This window comes from Haemaphysalis longicornis, unplaced genomic scaffold, assembly GCF_048455015.1.
Source record: "Haemaphysalis longicornis isolate Haplotype H1 unplaced genomic scaffold, Haemaphysalis longicornis Haplotype H1 scaffold_6, whole genome shotgun sequence".
Lineage (NCBI taxonomy): Eukaryota > Metazoa > Arthropoda > Arachnida > Ixodida > Ixodidae > Haemaphysalis > Haemaphysalis longicornis.
The window spans coordinates 54,769,786-54,788,758 of record NW_027526407.1 but is presented as its reverse complement, the minus strand read 5'-3'; the positions used below and the strand labels follow the sequence as shown (position 1 = coordinate 54,788,758).

General features: G+C 45.0%; 1 protein-coding gene across 5 annotated transcripts in view; it reads right to left on the bottom strand.

The window, feature by feature from the left end:
* Mv (lysosomal-trafficking regulator mauve) overlaps positions 1-18,973 on the bottom strand; it is a 118,690-nt gene that overhangs the window by 55,773 nt on the left and 43,944 nt on the right. For 4 of the 5 annotated variants that reach the window (XM_077674380.1, XM_077674383.1, XM_077674382.1 and 1 more), the window contains 9 exons: positions 18,188-18,322; positions 15,786-16,178; positions 13,235-13,377; positions 8,399-8,565; positions 6,763-6,892; positions 2,906-3,015; positions 1,929-2,006; positions 1,742-1,839; positions 593-685 (listed from right to left, as the gene is read on the bottom strand). In XM_077674380.1, the coding sequence (XP_077530506.1) occupies positions 593-685; positions 1,742-1,839; positions 1,929-2,006; positions 2,906-3,015; positions 6,763-6,892; positions 8,399-8,565; positions 13,235-13,377; positions 15,786-16,178; positions 18,188-18,322 (1,347 nt within the window). The remainder of the gene's footprint in view (positions 1-592; positions 686-1,741; positions 1,840-1,928; positions 2,007-2,905; positions 3,016-6,762; positions 6,893-8,398; positions 8,566-13,234; positions 13,378-15,785; positions 16,179-18,187; positions 18,323-18,973) is intronic. The other variant, XM_077674384.1, reaches the window with a different exon arrangement.

Below are 18,973 nucleotides of genomic sequence, written 5' to 3'. Positions count from 1 at the left end.
AGTAGCAACCAAGGTTTCGACGACTGTTCTACTGATTTATTTCTTAAGTGAGTTAATGCCATGACTGACAGGCAAATCTCTATTACGTTTACGCCTTTACGCTGTGCACCAGTAAAGAACAAAAAAAGCAGGGCTTTGCGAGAAGAAAATCCTGGCCCCGTGAGAGGGCTGATTGAAACGAAAAGGGAAACTATACAGCTGGCAAATTACTAGGCACAGGCGATGACATCTAAAAACAGCAGCCACTTACTTTTTCTTTTACGGCAACTCAATTACACTGACGTACTCTTTGCTTCTCTTTGTTACCCACATTTCTGAACATGAACCAAACAAGTGTTTTTACCATGCAAGCAGTTTTACGTGACGACTTTCCCGCCCTCTTTGAAAATCTCTCCCTCTGTCCGCTTTAACACAAGGCACAATTCACCACATGGCATGCCTAAGCCATGTGGGTACTTTTTAAATCATGCAGCACGTTTTTGCTTCAAATGTATTCCTCTTTTTAGGTGGTATATGAAGAAAATGAAGTGCAAGCAGCATTGAAAGTTTAGAAACTGCGGTGTCCACCGAAGTGCCTTTTGCAAGCGCTTACCTTCAGTGCAGAAGCCTTCGATCAGTTCCAGAGCGGACAGGTACAACTGAGCCTGGCACTCACGGAACAATGGCACCGCTTTGCAGTTCTCACCTGTCCAGAAAAAATTAAAATAAAATTTCCGTCTTAGCAAAACATGCGCACAGAAAAAGCACTACTGGCACCTTCTGCTTAGGCACACGGTAGAAATGCAGTATGGACACTAAGGGCTGCTCATTTACATATAAGACGATATTGTGGCATAACTATCGTCCCTGCAAAACTCCAAAGTGTCAATGATTATTTTGCACTGGACAATGGATAAGTGGCGCCGTCTGTCAAGATGAAGCGAAACTAGCAACACGGAAAAGCTAGCCGCGAAAGAACAGACAGATGCGGATGTTTTTCCTATTATTTTGTTACGTTAAAATACATTACAGAAATAAAAGGCCCTGGCCCCCTCATGTCCAGTACGAACTAGAACGCTCAAGTATTAGAAGGCAAACATTTGCTTTTGGTACACACATCACTAACCACAAACCACAATGTGGATTTTTTACAAAGCAGAATAATATCTTACACCATGCTCCCAATCTTCAAACATAAACGTGTACCTTACTAAGAAGCTAATCAGTGTGAATCAGCTGGACAGCCAAGTAATTACCGTGTTTTAGGCAACTCCTGATGTTCAACACCAAAGCAACTTGTACCAAAAAAAATTTTGTGTTAAATTCTACCTTGATCTTTTATCACAAGGTTGTTGTATTCCTAACTCCAAACAAAAGTTTATTCATACGTTCGTTTCAACGTACCATCGTCGTCATCATCATCATCAAGCCCTCATCAGACCTCTCGAGGAGCAGGCTTATGTTCTCTCTCGTTACAAGGCACTGCTCTGATGCATAGAGAATAGACCCAGTATCCTGCCATCTCATTTTGTATCCTTGCAAATTTCTTTGAAATAAAAATCAAGTCTATATGCATTTTAAAAAATGTGCATCAGTCTTCTCCAAAACACCCAGTGCATAATACAATAGAGTATTCTACGTGTGAAGGTTCCCATTACATACGAAAGCTATAGGCCCCTGTTACATACGGGGCCTATAGCGCCTGTATAAGTCCCGTATAAGCCCCGTTAAGCCCCGTAAGTGGGGGGAAAAAACAACTTGCCACAGCGGGTGTTATGTGCTTCCGCAAGCCGCGAAAAGAGCGCGCAGAGGGAGTGGAAGCATTCCATGGAGATTTTCCCTGTTTGATCCGTTGCAAGCCTGTCACGGGAAAAAAAAAGAAACGAGAGACAAAGGGTTCCAGTGTTCATTCATTAGCTTATTTTGTATTCACTGACGTGATGCCATACCTTGATGTTGCGATAGAGACACTTCTCAGAACAGCCAGCACGAGGTCTACAAAGCCGTCTCCATGACTGGTGCCTGAGCTGTGGAAGTGAGGGAAAAATCATGAGCCCTTCTGTGAAAGTGGCTGACCAGTGAAGCGTTTTAGCACACGACATGGAGGTGGCACAAATTTAAGTGAACCGTATTTTATTTCTCTGGGGCATTGTCCGCGGTCATTTCTGAGAAAGTACACACTTTTATTTTGACTCTACTGATCCTGATAACGAATCTACTCAAAATATATATCCAAGTGATGCGGCGCAAAGCTTAAGGCCTGAGTCATGTTTTGATCTTGCAAATAGTGCCTACTGATCACTAATTTAATCAAGGTGCATATGCAAGTGATAGAGACATGGATATTGTGAGACACTCTGACCATGCTCCCTGTGCTCTTCACTGCGCCACCGACACAAACTCATAATCAGCACACTATCATCGCTGCTAGCTCCCACAACCTCATGATGAGCATCCTCAGCATCATCATCACCTGTAAATAATCATCACCACCACTTGGAGGGTTGCTTTTCCCAAGTGTCCAAATGAACTGGCCATGCTTTCTATCGTCTCTCAATACGCGCATCTAAAAAGTATTGACTTGGGGTCCAAATCATGTTTTTATTGGCGCGCGACTTTGGTGGTGACCGCTTGCTTTTAGCACACACACACTGGTGCGTTGGTTTCTCAACGCCTTCAACTTCAAATAGACATGAAACCTCCGGAGTTTTCATTCGCAGACATGAAGAATACATGGAGCCCTAGCCATATAAGCTTCACTTAAAAAAGAGAGAGGTGAAATTTCTCTACTTATTTATCTCTACATACAACTCCGCCCCCTCTAACCTGGATAGCAATTCTAACCAATTCAGTGATGGTATGGCGTCACTCAATGGTGCCACGCTTGTTCAAATTCACCCAAATTCCAGGCACCTATGTTTCTTACCCTCGACTCAGCAGAAGTGGTCTTGGGGCTGCCACGATCATCGAAGCCAGAGATTCGCCCAGTCCATTGGAATACAGCAATCGAGCTGCCCCTTCGATCCTGTCGCATAACTAGAAAATACGAAGAGACTTTTGTACACATGATGCAAACAAAGCAGCACACACATAAATTTGCATTCATTTTGTTTTAAGCAGACTTTTAATAAGCATAACAGTTATGTCGTGAACGCACTAACTTCCCTGGCATTCTGACTGTTCTTTCCCCTGATTATTCCACAAATTCTATTTCGTTTTGAGTGCAGAGCACTTTAGGGGCTCGCCATGTCATTGTAGCTCGCTGTAACAATCAACGTCAAATGACTGCCAGAATCAGGCGGTGCCACGAGATAACAGACCCAAGTAGAGCCCAGCGTTTCGTCGTAAGGCGTCCCGTAGAGGCTGCAAAAACCAAGTGGTTTAAATAGTGATAACCGTTCTAAACTCGCGAACCACTGCTGCTTGTCGTACATCTCCCTGTTGCTTAGCGCAAAAAAAAAAAAAAAAAAAAAAACTGCAGGTACATTTGAGGCAAAATGTACGCAGTTAACCCGCAGCACCCGAATTCATTTCAGCACTGCAAAGGTGGGAACGCCGTCACGAACGCCGTGTGAATCTACTTGGGTCCAGCGAGCGTGCTACGACGACAAGGCGAGCCCCTAAAGTGCTCTGCACTTAAATTAAAGAAAGACCGTGCAGCAGGCGGCTGCGGAGGCAGCCTCGCAGCAACACCACCAGGGGGCAACACAGGATGGTCAGTTAGTGACTCATGGCTCACGGCCCAGCTAGTGCTTGGGCTAGCCGGCTACCGCAGAACAGCGCACATGCATTCGTTGTGCATGTGGTGATCGGCGCGTTTTCTCTCGATAATGGCGAATTCCATTGGGCGAACAGGAGCAAGTGGAGCGAGCAGCCAGAGCAGCACACGGAAGTAACGGGGACGTGTGCTTTCGTTCCTCGAATGAAACATTCGCGCTGCTCCGGGAGCAGTGAAAAGAGGGGGAGGGCGAGATGTCAAGAGTCATGTGACCAAACGTTTCCCGCGCTCGCTTCCCGGAGCATTTCGCGCGCTCATGATGTCCACACGCAGATAACAGACCCAAGTAGAGCCCAGCGTTTCGTCGTAAGGCGTCCCGTAGAGGCTGCAAAAACCAAGTGGTTTAAATAGTGATAACCGTTCTAAACTCGCGAACCACTGCTGCTTGTCGTACATCTCCCTGTTGCTTAGCGCAAAAAAAAAAAAAAAAAAAAAAAAACTGCAGGTACATTTGAGGCAAAATGTACGCAGTTAACCCGCAGCACCCGAATTCATTTAGTTAGGAACGCTCGTTGGGTTGGTTTTTTAAGTGAAAAAAAGTGACAGTGCAACACTGGCACGTGCGGGAGGAAAAACAAGCACAAAATGAACAGAACTCCCGCTGGTGCAGTTTCAGGCAGGGGGCGTGCGAGCACTGCAAAGGTGGGAACGCCGTCACGAACGCCGTGTGAATCTACTTGGGTCCAGCGAGCGTGCTACGACGACAAGGCGAGCCCCTAAAGTGCTCTGCACTTAAATTAAAGAAAGACCGTGCAGCAGGCGGCTGCGGAGGCAGCCTCGCAGCAACACCACCAGGGGGCAACACAGGATGGTCAGTTAGTGACTCATGGCTCACGGCCCAGCTAGTGCTTGGGCTAGCCGGCTACCGCAGAACAGCGCACATGCATTCGTTGTGCATGTGGTGATCGGCGCGTTTTCTCTCGATAATGGCGAATTCCATTGGGCGAACAGGAGCAAGTGGAGCGAGCAGCCAGAGCAGCACACGGAAGTAACGGGGACGTGTGCTTTCGTTCCTCGAATGAAACATTCGCGCTGCTCCGGGAGCAGTGAAAAGAGGGGGAGGGCGAGATGTCAAGAGTCATCTGACCAAACGTTTCCCGCGCTCGCTTCCCGGAGCATTTCGCGCGCTCATGATGTCCACACGCAGTTATTCCTCGCCAGTTTTGCCAGATACGTGCCGGTGGTTTTGTGTCTGCCTTCCGCATGGCGACGAATGAAGAAGCCGAGCGGATGTTCATGTTCATGATAAAGGGGTCACCATCGTGTCTCCCAAAAATTAGCTGCGAACGATAACAGCGTCCACCGTCTTTTCCAGATACGACTCTACCTTCGGTCGCTGCTCCGGCGGAGTAAACAGGTGCTCGAACATAAACTCATGCAATGTCAAATTGTCGTCGTCGTCGCTGCTGCTGCTGTCCGATGATGAGCTTGCGCTTGAATCTATGGTGCTTTCATCATCTAAAAGTAGCAGCAATTCCCTGTCCAGACGGCTGCGCTTAGCTGCTGCCGTACGCACTGAGCGACTACCGCGGCTGCTGGATTCCGCCATTTTTCCTCCGCCACCCGGGGATAAAACCAGAAGTGACGCAAAAGAGGTCGTGTGACTTCCTCGGCGTTCCCTGTTACTCCGCCGCTGGCAACGGAGCACCGAGAACTGCTCTCGCTGCTCTCGGCGCCAAAAAAGTGCTCCTCATCGACCAATGAAACACAACGCCCGTGCTCCTGCCCGACCACTGGAAGACGCCAGAACTCGCGAGAGCACTTTGGGTGCAGTTAGAAGTGCTCCTGTTCGCCCAATGGAAAGCGCTATAAGACGCCTTTACCAACCCAAAAGCGGAAGCTTTTGTCTCTACAAGATAAGGCAGCCATCATTTCCCAAGACAGTGGCCCAAGTGGAGGATTGGAGGATAGTGCTGATGAGTTTGGAACCGCCTGCAGCTCGCTGTCCACCATTTTGAAAACCAAGGCCGCCATTCTTTATTGGCACACGTGCACAAAACAAAAGTAATGGCTGCGGCCTTTTCGGACATCGACAAGATGGTGCTCACTTGGTTCTGTACGTGAACAATATTCGAACAACGGGGTGCCACTGTCTGGCAAAGTTAGTCAGCAGAAGGAGCTGGACTTTGCAATGGCTTGCATGCTCGAGCATGCTCAGAACCAATGATCAAGAAGAAAAACATGCACAGAAGGCAAACCAGGAGGATGTTTTGGATGTGTTTGACATGATTCGGTCGCTCTTAGACATGCACACCGACGAGTAGCAATGAACCTTTCTTGTAGAGTGCGAACTGAGCTGCGAAGTTGCTGCAAGGTAACACTAGCAAAGTAATATAACTGACTTTCATATATAAATATTCAATTTGCGGGCTATTTTCCTGTCATTTATGTTTCATTCTCACGACAACGAAATTCTCGCAAAACCGAATTTTTCGGCTTTTCTTTGCAGTTTCACTATTCCGGGGTTCGAGCGTATACTTTCGTCCAAAGAGAATAACAGATCTGTTCACAGTGTCTCCAAAGTGTTTGGAACAGCAATTAGTAGTTCAAGGTTTCGGCATACGTTAAAGACCTCCAGGTGATCAAAATTAATTCTGAGCCCTCCACTAGAGCACACCTCATCATCTGTGTAGCGTCAGCGTGGTAAACCTTATAATCAATCAAACACCATTTCTTAGTGAAATTCACAAGTGAAATAAAAAAAAGGGTCTCAATACATTGTTTACGTGACTTGTGTTCAAGATTTCGGCGCACGTTAAGGATCACCAGATGGTCAAAATTAATCCAGAGCCCCACTACAGCACGTCTCATCACCTGTGTAGCGTCAGCGCGTTACACCTCATAATCAATCAACAGCAATTAGCCTCACGGGTGATTTACAACCGTGGTAAAAATCGTGAAACCCTTTGCCTCCCCTCTTTTCGAAACACTCCTCAAAAGTCCCATGAACACCAACAAAGACCAAGAGGAAAAGTGCAGTCCAGCCAGGGGTACGGTACCGGTACCTGTTGCAGCAGCAGCAGGGTACCGCAGCACAAGGAGGTGTCGTGGACCGTTCGGGGCAGCAGGGACAGCAGCAGGACCACAGAGGCCCGGTTCGTCGCCTGGTCGGGCACGCTCCCGTGAGACAGGTGCCTGCGCTCGTTGGCAGAGACAATCACGCCAACAGCAGCAATTAGGCCATTACATAAAAATCTTAATGAGCAGGGAGCAACTCATGAGACCAGCTTTGTCACTGCCCTTACGAGAGTTTGCTTGTTTGTTTGCTTGGTTTATTAGTAAATAAATAAATAAATAAATAAATAAATAAATAAACACAAAAATATTTATTTGTTTGTTTCTTTGTTTATCTATGCGTTTGTTTGTTTGCTTGTTTGTTTATCTATGTGTTTGTTTGTTTCTTTGTTTGTTTGTTTGTTTGTTTGTTTATTTATTTATTTATTTATTTATTTATTTATTTATTTATTCATTCATTCATTCATTCATTCATTCATTCATTTATTTATTTATTTATTTATTTATTCATTTATTTATTTATTTATTTATTTATTTATTTATTTATTTATTTATTTATTTATTTATTTATTTATTACAGGTAGGCCGAGTCGCCATCCTTGTGCCAATAAAGTTTCATTCATTCATTCATTCATTTATTACAGGTTCCTACAGCAACCATAGGGCATTATTGCAGGGGAGTAATTTTCAAACATTATAGGTACACAAGTGTGCCACTAAGAGACAACTAACAATGAAACCCTTATCTGAACAACAATACACGAGGAAGATATCCGGAAAGAAAAAAATTACACAGCATGCTCGATAGCCTCAGCAAAATTTGTGGCAAGCAACACTTCGTTCAGGAGTTTACTCCAGTCACTAATAGTGCTAGGAAATTTAGGCAATACAGTTGGAAATTTTTGAAACCTGTGTGTCAGTTATTTTATACCAATGACTTTTTTGCAGTTCGCAGCAACCTCTTGCCTTTTGTGCTACAGGCTTCTTTTTTTGTCGGGTCCTTAATTTCATTTTACAAATTCATGCCAAGCTACCTCAAAACTGCACAGCAAACGTTTGTTGCGTTACCTAAAGTAATTGTAAAAAATCAAGGCTTTGGTCGAAGATCTGTTCACTTGGAACTAATTTTACAGCTCTATAAATGTTGGTGGTACCAGTGGCAAGGAACCATTTTGAGTGCCCATTCCAAAGACTGAAGTTTAATGAGCTGCAACATAAGTTCCAAGCAATGCATCAAAAAATTGCTTCGATTACTGCACTCACCAGGGTTTTTAGTATTGAAAAATACAAAGAATACAGTTTTATGAACAACACTATTTGTCTATTGTTCGACCAAAATAGTAATTATCTCTATTTACTTTGAGTACTAATTGACAAACTGAAAAAATAATGGCAAATTTGAAATCGGTGAGAAAAAAACAGCAAGACTGACAAGTTTCACAAAGTTCACTTGAAAATTAAAAGAAGTTGTTTTAAGATAAGTGTCCCCCCTTGAAAATATTTCGAACCCAACAGAACCCTCTTGCTTTGCAAGGCCATTGCCTGGGAATGCCCACCTTATAGTTTGCCAGAAACCGGTCCCCGCGAAGAGCTCCCAACCAGGTGAAAGGTCATCACGGTGCTCACCTGGCCAGGGACAGGGGTCGACCGAGGAGGATGCGGCAGCAGGTCTGCACCAAGAAGGACGTGGCGGGATACTGGGCCAGCTGCAAGCCCAGCAGCTGGAAGCCTCGGGCCTTGAGGAAGCGGGCCTCAGTCTCGGCCGATGCCTTGCCCAAGTACGTTGCCAAGACCTGCACGCAATGGCAATGGTTCGTGCTCCAATTCCCTTCCGTTTCGTAAGCAATAAGGCTGTCGGAATGTCCAAGCATTGAATCGCTTGATGACACTTAACTTTTTGTGATAAGCGCATACCACAGTACAGGTGTGCTGTTTTAAAGGCGTAGTCTTTCTTGGGCTACTTAAACGCAGAAATTTTGGTCTGTCTGTATGTTTGTCCGTCTTTCTGTGACCCGATTCAGCGGTCCGGCCAAAGTGAAACAGAAACTGAGGAATAGTTGTACATACCCACAGCCAAATTTAAACGTCTATGTCCGGTGGCAATGTTCAGACTTGTCAACATTGTTGAACAAGAACAGAACATTACGCAAATATAAGGCAGAAAATCAATACATAAGTGATATTTGCAGTGTTCCTTTATTGAAAAATTCACGGTTGCTTGGTTTCGACGATAGCAAACAAAATACTACATCAACTGCAGAACACCGTCGCCTGCTGTTGCCCGCGCTACCCGGTAGCATTTGAAAAAATCAAACAGCAATAGCAACAAAAAGTTCCACTAAATAGGTTCCGCGTTCCGATTGGAATGCTCATGCAGTAGGGAAACCAGGTTCTATAAACGTTATAGTAGTAGGGTGCCTCGATTCACGCGCGTCTCCGCCGTACAGCAGTGCTAGCATTGAGACACCTGACTTGGAGCAGTGGAACGCGGTAAATTCAAATTGACTTGAGCAGACCTCTAGCGTGTTACCTTGGGAGGAACGAGATAGGAGAGGAAAGGCATGAGAGGTGAGTGGGAAAGAGAAGGGAGGCATTTACTTGCCAGGGGCGCCAGTCGACATCGTCTTTTGTTGGCATTTGCAATGAAAGGAGCAGATCCGCGGCCAATTTCATGTGTGTGGCTTGTGCTGGAGACCACTGAGAATATGGCTGGTGCGATAGAGAATTCAACCAAGAAGCATCAGCGAGCAGCCGCCCAGTTTAAAATAGCTAAAAGACATCGACCGGTCGAAATTCATCATCGCAGAATGCAGGTTGTATATATTGGAGTGTGTTTTGAAGACAGCAGTAACTGAATGGGAAAGATGAGAGAAAGTGAAAGACCTTTTGCGGTGCAGTCAGTTGCATGATGAAGCCATCACTAAGACTGATGGAGCACTACATGATGACTGCCTCAGAGCTCACACTGCCTTCTTAGTGAGGAAGTTGATCACTATGTCGTTTGGAACTGTTCAAATGGCTGTTTGGAAACAACTGAAGTACCAAATGGTGTGTTTGTAATGAATCCCATGGATACTGACCAACAAAATAAGCTGGAGTCAGCAACCTTGTACAAGCAGACAGACAGTGGTGAATTTATGTCACGCATTCAGGCTGGTGGCGAAACCTGGTGTCACCACTTTGAGCCCTCCAGCAACGCAGCAAGCATACCACGCAGATATTCCGGATCGCCGAAACAGACGAATTTCAGGTCACAGGCTACTAAAGTGATGTTGATGGCATTTTTTGACAGTACTAAAGGGCTTCTGTTGGAAGACTTGAAAGAGCCCAATGCAGGCATCAATGCAAACCCTGACAAACCGCGCAGAGACATCGAGAATAAGTGCATACTTTGAACAGCACTAAGACGATGGGGACAAAGATAGGAGGATGAACACAAGTGCTATCAACTAAAATTTATTCAAAGGAACATTTATATCCACACACATCTGGTCATGCACGATGACTGCATACATCGATAAAAATAGCCGAAAGATTTTTCGTTTGCCCTTTCCCACTCACAACTCTGACTGACACCAGCAAACCAACTTCCTTATTGGAAAGGGATAAGGATGGGTGGCTAATGCAGTCCTCTCCCAATTTCTTAGTGCGGAAAGCTTCCACCACTTCTCTTGTTGTTTGAATGCTGTGTTCGTACAGCATCTTTGTGTCATTGAAGGACGGAGTACACTCGCATTTTTTGCAAAGAAGTGACAAGTGGCTACAGGGCCTACTTTTCAGTGACGAAAGATGCTCTCCGAGTCTGGTACTTACACACCTCCCCGACCGCCCCATGTACATGCAATCACAATTCAAAGGTGTCCGATACAGGACCCCTTTCTTGATACAATCAACAAATTTGGGAGTACGGTTCACGTCATATTTATTTACGGAGCTTTCATTTTGCTTTTGCTTTTTGTACATGCGCCAAACAGTGGGACACACTCGACTCAGTTTACTTTTTTCAGAAAAAAACATTAACATTATACTTTCTGCCTGTCTTCTTCATACAATGTGACAGCCAATGAACGTATCATTTTCATCCTCGTGCCACTAACCTTCTCAGTCCCTCAGAGAATAAGTGACCTTAAATTATTTCACTTGTGCTCCTGCTGTAGTCATTGTGCAACATGTGTTAGTACAGAAAGCGTGTGAGGTTCTACCCAGCACTTATTAGAGTCCCAAGACGTCCCCACGTGACTTTCACTTGCTTAGAGTTATAAAGAAAGCCTTAAAAGAACGATGATTCTAGTCTGATGCAAACATCACGGAGGTGGTGACTATGTGGGTCGAGAAGCAACCGCCGTCACTGTTTGTGGCCTATCCTAGTATCCGCAGCTTTTTTAAGCAATGAGATGCGTGTCTGAATGAGTTTGGCGACTTCTAAGAAAGCCTGTATATCTGCCAATATAGTAGTACACTTCTTGTTTATCTCAATGAAGGCACAGAAACAGCTTTTGTTTGATCGGGCCTTAAACATCATGACTATATATCCCATTGCCTTAATCTTAGCCAATAATGACAGGGAATGCTCATGATACATGAAAATAATGACGGGTTGTGATTCATGCATGTACTCAAATCGCAACCCATTATCCGTGTCATTCCCATCATCAGCGCTTTTTTGTCTCAACATGTGATCCTGATTCCACCCCTTATGAGAGACAGCATCAGGTCATTTCATGGCATGGATCTGCAGAAATCATGGTCCCCACGCTGTCAATTACTGAATGCACTTCCCTTTCTGTTTACATAAGCTGATTAGGACTCTCCGAGTGCAACCTACCCGAAATTTGCCGAGTTTTCCAGCAACTTTTTTGTACTAAGTTCGCACAAGGCTCTATAGTTGTTTTTAATACAAAAAATACCATACCTTTGTAAAGAAAGTTGAGAGAAGTGCAAAAGATTTCTCACGTCAAAACTGCGTCAAGAGTGCGTCAAAATCTTCACTAAAAGTGCGTCCAATCGATCGTCAAACCTTTACAGACCGAAATCATAAACAAAGAACAAACCCATGCGACAATTTCTTGTGCACTAGGTAAACGTATCTGCGAACGATGTAAACGTATACCAACACGCGGTTTATGAGATCAACGTATACTGTTGAACTCCTTCTGCATGGTCGATGCACGTACTGTCTTATCCAGAACCGTTCCTTTTTCGCGACTTTCGAGTACCCGTTTTGACACAAGGAATGCCCGGTTTCACGCACGCCCCATGTGTCCAGAGATCTTATCAGAGCTTTTCAGTTGACCAACCAGTCTATGGGGAAATGCATGTTTTTTGACTGGACACCATCAACCCCACTAAGAAAGCTTTTGCTTTAAAATTTATGGTGGAGACAACTGAAATTACGAAATAGGGATGGGAGACTGAAATTCTATTGTTGTAGCCAACATTTCCTTACAGAACCACGTTCACAACAGTTGACTACAGTCGAGTCCACTTATAACGATAGCGTTTATAACAATATATCATATATAACAACAAACAACTATGGCACCGTCCACTTTTGTATGCGTTCTGATAAAATAAACCGCTTATTGCAATGCTCCAGTGCCGCGATATCTGATATAATGATTGAATCAGGTTACAGTGTGCACCGAAAATGCGAGCTGCCGACGGCATGCGCTGCGATGCGCCTCGCACCCCGCCCACCTTTCAGAAAACGAGTCGACTGCGCCGCTTATGAGGAAGCAAAGAGAGGAGGGGAGAAGTTTTCCTTCCAAAACCCCTCCCAGTGCCGCGGCTTTGGCCTTATCCTTGTGCCCGCTCACTTGTGTCGCGTTCCTACCACTTTGAATTTGGCTCAACTTTGGCTGAGTGCCTCTTCAACTACCTCTGTCTTTCCATGGAAGGGACGCTGGGGCCGATGTTTTGGAAACGTCCAAGTGCCTCACCAAAGAGGCGATCATTTCACGGATACGCGCTGCAGACAGCGGTGACAGTGACGACTCTGGCGACGCGGTTGCGCAGCCTACTCAGGTTGTGTCTTCACAGGAGGCCCAACGCATGACACAGTCCCTCAGGGTCTTCGTTTCCGCCAAGGACATTTAGCTCAGCTAGGTGAAGCACCTTTAGATGCTCTTGAAAAAGATGTGCGCCAGCTTTGCATGCAGCAAACAAAGATCACCGACTATAGCTTCTTTTCTGCATATAAGTAGTAGTATTACCAAGCAGTTGCTTGCATGCAAATAAAATGTCTTGAGCTCTGTTTCACCTTTTCTTTTCGCAACCCGTTTATAACAATTACCGGTTATTACATTGGGATTTCCTTGGCGCTTGGATAGTGTTATAAGTGAACTAGACTGTAAAATGTAACCACAGTGCAACGAGGGATGGGGGTGCTTAGCTATGAACAGAGCCACAGAAGTCGTAAAATGGCCCCCCCAAGAAAAGGGTTGCAAAACAGAGCCTACTCACACAGAGCACCTGGTTGCGGACCCAAGGATTCTCGTTGTGCGCCAGCACCAGGAGGGCCTCCAGTCTCACCACGGGCTCGAGCTTGTCGCGAACTACGTTCTCGGGCGCCGCAGCCAGGATATCCTGCAGCAGCTTCAGTAGGCCTGCAATTCATTGCGAACAGCAACGAGAACAAATAGCACCCTTGGACGACGCCATGGCGGGTGCCACAAATTATATGGAGACAGCAGATTGACCTCACACATTACTTCAGACCACACTTCCGTGAGCGGCTCATAATACTAACTATACTCGGGTACAAGTTAAGAACAGCATTAGCTCGCGTTCTTATTCTTATTCTTATCACTGCACTGAAGCATGACGACACCGCGCTGGCGTATTTTGAATGAAGATTGCCCTTAAAGGAGCCATGAAGAGAAAATACAACTTCGTTTAATTCGAAAGAACTAGGATTCAGTATCTCACTCAGCTCCATTACAGCCACAAAAGATGTTTTTAACGAAAAAAAAAGCAAGAAGTATTTAAGAACTTTCAAATTTTGCGCCACAGTGACGTGTTATGAGCAAGAATGACGTCATATGGGCCAACAATAAAACATAATTTTCAGTGCATTAACTGCATGTTAGCATTCAAGTGATGCGGTCAAATGGAACTAGAGGCCCCATTACAGACGTCCAGTCATGTGTCGTCGCGAGGGGTCAGTTAGGCGGCCGCCAATTGCACAAACAAGGTTCCGTGACGTCGTAGAAAAGTTGCGGGAAATTTGCTAGGGGGTCGCGACTGCTTCACACGTTTTCTTTTAATATCTCCGTTATTTGTTTAATCTCCGTTTAATATCTCCGTTTAATATCTCCGAAGATTGCGATGATATTGGTGTCATTGTTATCGGGACTAAGCAGTCTTTCTAATAAACCCAACTTGTATTTTGTCTTCATGGCTCCTTTAAGGGGCAGATGGGTCTCTGGGGCCAAAAAATGGTCAAAAAAAACCTTTTCTGAAAAATGGCATTTCTGGCATCCATGGCCATCTGTCTATCAGTCTTCAAATTTCCTCATCGTAAGGCGCCATATTTTATTGTAAACAGCATTTTAAAGTGCACTCTACAGCTCAGTTTGCGCAGAATTCGATGGTGAAACGGCACTTTTCTTGCAACGCTAAGCTAGCATTGCGCCCTCGGACATTTCGGCACCAAGAGCAGGTACAACTAATTTTTTTAGCTTTTGATACTTACATGTGCGGAGAATACAATGTGGGAAACAAAGTTTTCAAATGGAGGCTTTGGAAAATTATTACTGTGTCCAATTGACACCACCTCTGGGCCATTTCTGGCAGAGTGTGGGGGGAATGAAGTTTAGTGTGTTGCAAAATGACCAAAAATAGCTAAATCAAGAATGTTCTTGCGACGTTTATTCTTTAGTCATTGGTCCGCCTAGCCACAGGGTAACAACCATTCTGTATGGAGTCGTTATTTTGTAATTGTGACCCAAAATAATGGCAATTAATCATTAACTCAAAAAATTATCAACTTGTATAACATCTAATTGCAGAGTTAAAATCAGCACAAAGAACTCCATAATGCTGTGCAGGTTCATTAAAATTGGTTTGTAAATAAAAAAAAATAGCTCTAAGACCAGTCTCGGGACATCATATGCTTTTTCTCCCGTGCTTTGTTTGTGGTCGCTGAAGTATAGTTTATAAGCAGATTAAGCCAAAATAAATAACAGAAACGACTCGTGCCATGTTCAAAATACTTGCACTGATGCACTCTTTGCACCGTACGGAGAGATAGCCGGCTACGGTTATGAGGCACAGGGGCAACTTCTGCTGTCGTCGTTGAACTGGAGTATAACCGTTTACAAATAACCAATCGCAAACTCAGGCTTTGCACTAAAAAATGCGAAACATTCACTACCGATTCCAAACTACTGGAACAAAACCCCCAACTTCTTTGCACCTGCTTCAAAAGGAAAAGATAGTCAACTCACACACAGCTTGCGTTAACTTCTCACGAGCACACACGCCAGCCAATCCTTAGGGAACGTGGCACTGACAGCTGAAGGTTCGAAATGATTCAGCCATAAATTATACTCAGCAAAACAATTTCCTTCATATTTGAGAACTATTTAAATGAAACCGCAAATCCGTTCGCAGTCACTTCAAAAGAAAAAAATTGCCGATTCACACGTAAGTAGCAATAAGAAGTTCTCGGAAGTACTCTTTATAATACTAACAAAGAAATGCGGGGCTAGTTGGTTTGCCTGATGGTAGCTCTGATGGTACACTGGGCATGATGGCCTGATGGCATGCTCGTTCACGGAAACACAACGAGAAAAAGACAAAATGGTCTATGCTGGACTTCGTATCTCCTTTTCATTGTGCCCCTCCTCATTTAGTGCGCGCAAAGCTACCGTCATAAATACTCACGCTAGTTGAGCTTCAAAGAATGCAGAACCAACAGCCAAAGTTCCGAAACAATTTAGCCGAAATTACACTCGGCGGGCCGCACTGACCACGGCTTTCAACCCCCGACCCCAGGTCCGACGCCTCTCACCTAGCACAGGCCCCGTCATGTCGTCCTCAGCATCCACCGGCTCTTCTTCGTCCATATCTGCCCACGGATTGGGTGAGAGTGGTGCCGGCGACGAGGTCACGGGTCCGCGCAGTCGGATGCTGTTCTCGAACGGGCAGCTGGCTCTCAGCTGGTCTTCGGCCGTGGTCCGTTGGCTCCGCCCGCTGACTTCCATCTCTCCGGAGAGCAGCAGACTGAGCGCCTCCGTAGCCGTCGTCTTCTTCAGGCTTGGCTCGGCTAGAAGCACGGGGCACGGCTGCGCGGGCTCTCCATGGAGAGACGCCAAGTTAGCGTCGACGAGACTGTTGCCGTCGAGGCCATGGCCACCGAGGTGTTGGGCTGCGGCCGAGGGGGCCGTCACCACTGGCGGGGCATCTGGGTGTACGTGGAAACAAACGATGATGATGTTGATGATGATGATGATGTTCTATCAGTCAGTGATTAGCATGCTTGGAGCAAATGACAGATCTCTGTACTGCGTGCATGTTTGTGAGCAACTGCCAAGAGCTTAAATCCACAATGAAGGTGTTGGGGTAAATGCAGCGGCAGGCGACTTGCATGCGATCCTTAAAGGAGCCATGAAGAGAAAATGCAAGTTGGTTTTATTCGAAAGATTTCGTGTTTTATAGTGCCCCCAGCGCTTGTCCGGATACAAACGATGCTTTATTCACTGAGAAATTAAACAATTTAGGTTAAAATTTTGATTTTCCCGCTCAATCGTGCGTTTTCGTGGTCCCAAGTGACATCACTGAAACCGACCGCTCTGCAGCCTAGAGTACCTTCATTCACGCATCCGCCGTACAGGGTAGAGACACGTATACGCTGGCGCCGCCATTTTCGGTTGCTCGCTCACCGCCGAAGCAAGTCATTGTGTCAAAACCGCGCTAAAATTATTGCCGCAACGCGGTTTACTGAAGAAGTTTGAATCATATTGTCTGTTTCGCGTTGCTAGGTCTCGTGGGAAACGAAAAGAATAACACGTTGAGCCCGTTGGCCCAATTGCGGCGGCACGGGACCGTTCAAAGGTTGTCTCCACCCTGTACAGCGGTGTTGGTTTGTTCCCGCGTTTCTTTACGTTCCGTAACCTAGATGGCGCCACCATACCGTGGCAAGCGTTTGGTTTGTTTTTGCCCGCATTTAAACCTGGCTTGTTTTTGTTCTGGGAGAAAATATTCGTTCCCTGAAACAGTGCTCGCTCGACAAATGGGGTCACGTAAGACACCGTTGCTTGCGTCAATCGGCCAGTGTCGTCTGAGACAACCCCAAGCCCCGTAGTGCTGTGCAGCTAAACCAAGCATGCTGTGCGCAGTAAGAACAGCAGAACGCATCAGTACTTCTATGTTTACATGTGGTTTCGTAACTTCCACTGTTTGTCCCATCATTCTTATTGCTTTGTAAAGAATATGCCCTAAATTTAAGCGCAAATCGCTCGTTCGTCTAGTTTGTAAGCTCTACCTAATTTGCGTCTGCTTCTGCCAGCCTCCGCCAATCGCAGAGCTTAGCTCATGTGACATCATAGGTTCTGTTGCGGGAAATGAGCTGGTGGGTCGCATGACCATTCCCGTTTTTCCTAATTATGTAGCTTATTTGAGCGAAGTTTACGTTAAAAGTGGTGTCAGTATGATTCTAACGAGACAATCTTTTGAATGAACCAAACTTGTGTTTTCTCTTCATGGCTCCTTTAACGAGCGTGCTCAGGGTGCAAAGGCCATGTGCAAGGACATTAATCACTGCACTAACGATGTCAGTGCAAAAAAAGAATTGTTACCAATTAAGTAATGGGTGTTGAGCTTCAACTAATAATTATTTCACCAAATTTGGCACAGGAATATTTTTATTTGCTACTAATTAACAATTATTCAGTAAGTACTGATAGCTGTTTCGTCCAAATGATGTTGTAGAGTATCACAAACTTACAAGTAATTATTTTGTTGGAAAAAAGTCACTCTGGCTTCAAAAATTTTGTTCACAATTCTATTTGTTAGGTTCAAATAAAGGTATTTATTACTAATTTGCAACTATGTAGCTTAGACTACAGAACAGTCATTAGGCTGATAAGTACTTATTGCAAGAACAGTATTAATTGCTAATACTAATTTACAAATAATCATTGACCCGCTGTGGTGGCTCGGTGGCCAAGGCATTGTGCTGCTGATCCATGGATGAGGGTTCGGTCCCTCATATAATTATTCAGTTTATAAGTAGTTGTAAACTATTAATCATTTCGACCTAATTAGCTCTGACAAAAAATTACTTTGCTAGTTTGAAACTAATTATTCAATTTGGAGTAATATCACAATTTAGGCAAAAAATAACCGAAAGAGCCCAGTTCCACGCCCCAAACTTTCTAGAAGCTCCAACACCCAGCGCAAGCGCTAGCTTACCAGGTTCTTGAACCTTGCTGATCGTCTCATTAGCCGGCGACCGGGATACCATCCCCAGGATGTGACCAAAGCTCCCCGAGAGGGGACTCGACGAGAGGGATGTGGGAGATGTGCCGCTTTCCAAGACAGAAAAGCCTGCACTACGTTCCACTGAATGTTAGTGACCGCTACAGTGGAAAAGTCCAGCCACATGCAATTATAGCACTAAGATGCCTAGCTAAGCAAGTTAACGAGTTAACGTGCAAATCTTCGAACGCCATTTCTTACTGCGCAAATTTTTATGTTGCAGTGACTTTGACTTGCATGAAGCCGGGAATGTTGGAATAGAGTTAAAAATCTGAGCCTTCAATTTTTTGGCACGATTCCATAAGTACTTCGAAATAAGCAAATTACACACCTCAACTCACGTGTAAGAACCGAAATATTTAAGCTGAGAAAGGTTAAGGTTTTAAGCAAAAATCTTGCAGTCAAGGACGTGACGGAAGCCCGTCTGGTCGGGATGCGTTGCAACGAAGAAAGGCAAGGATGCTGACAAGTTAGTTGGTTTTAAAAGAAAGAAATTCCTTATCCCTTCTTCCACTAATTAGTGTGGCCGAGATTACCGCAAACTGCATGAAATCTGGCCTGACGCAAGCTGATCTATTCCTTCAATTTTTTGCCATTGGCAAAGCCTATTGAAAAAATAAAAGTTCGAAGCGTACAGCTGCAACTTCTTTTAACACATTATAAAAGCCACCCTGCTTGAGGCAGTTACTCATGTTTCATAAGGTCATTGCACCTTCATTA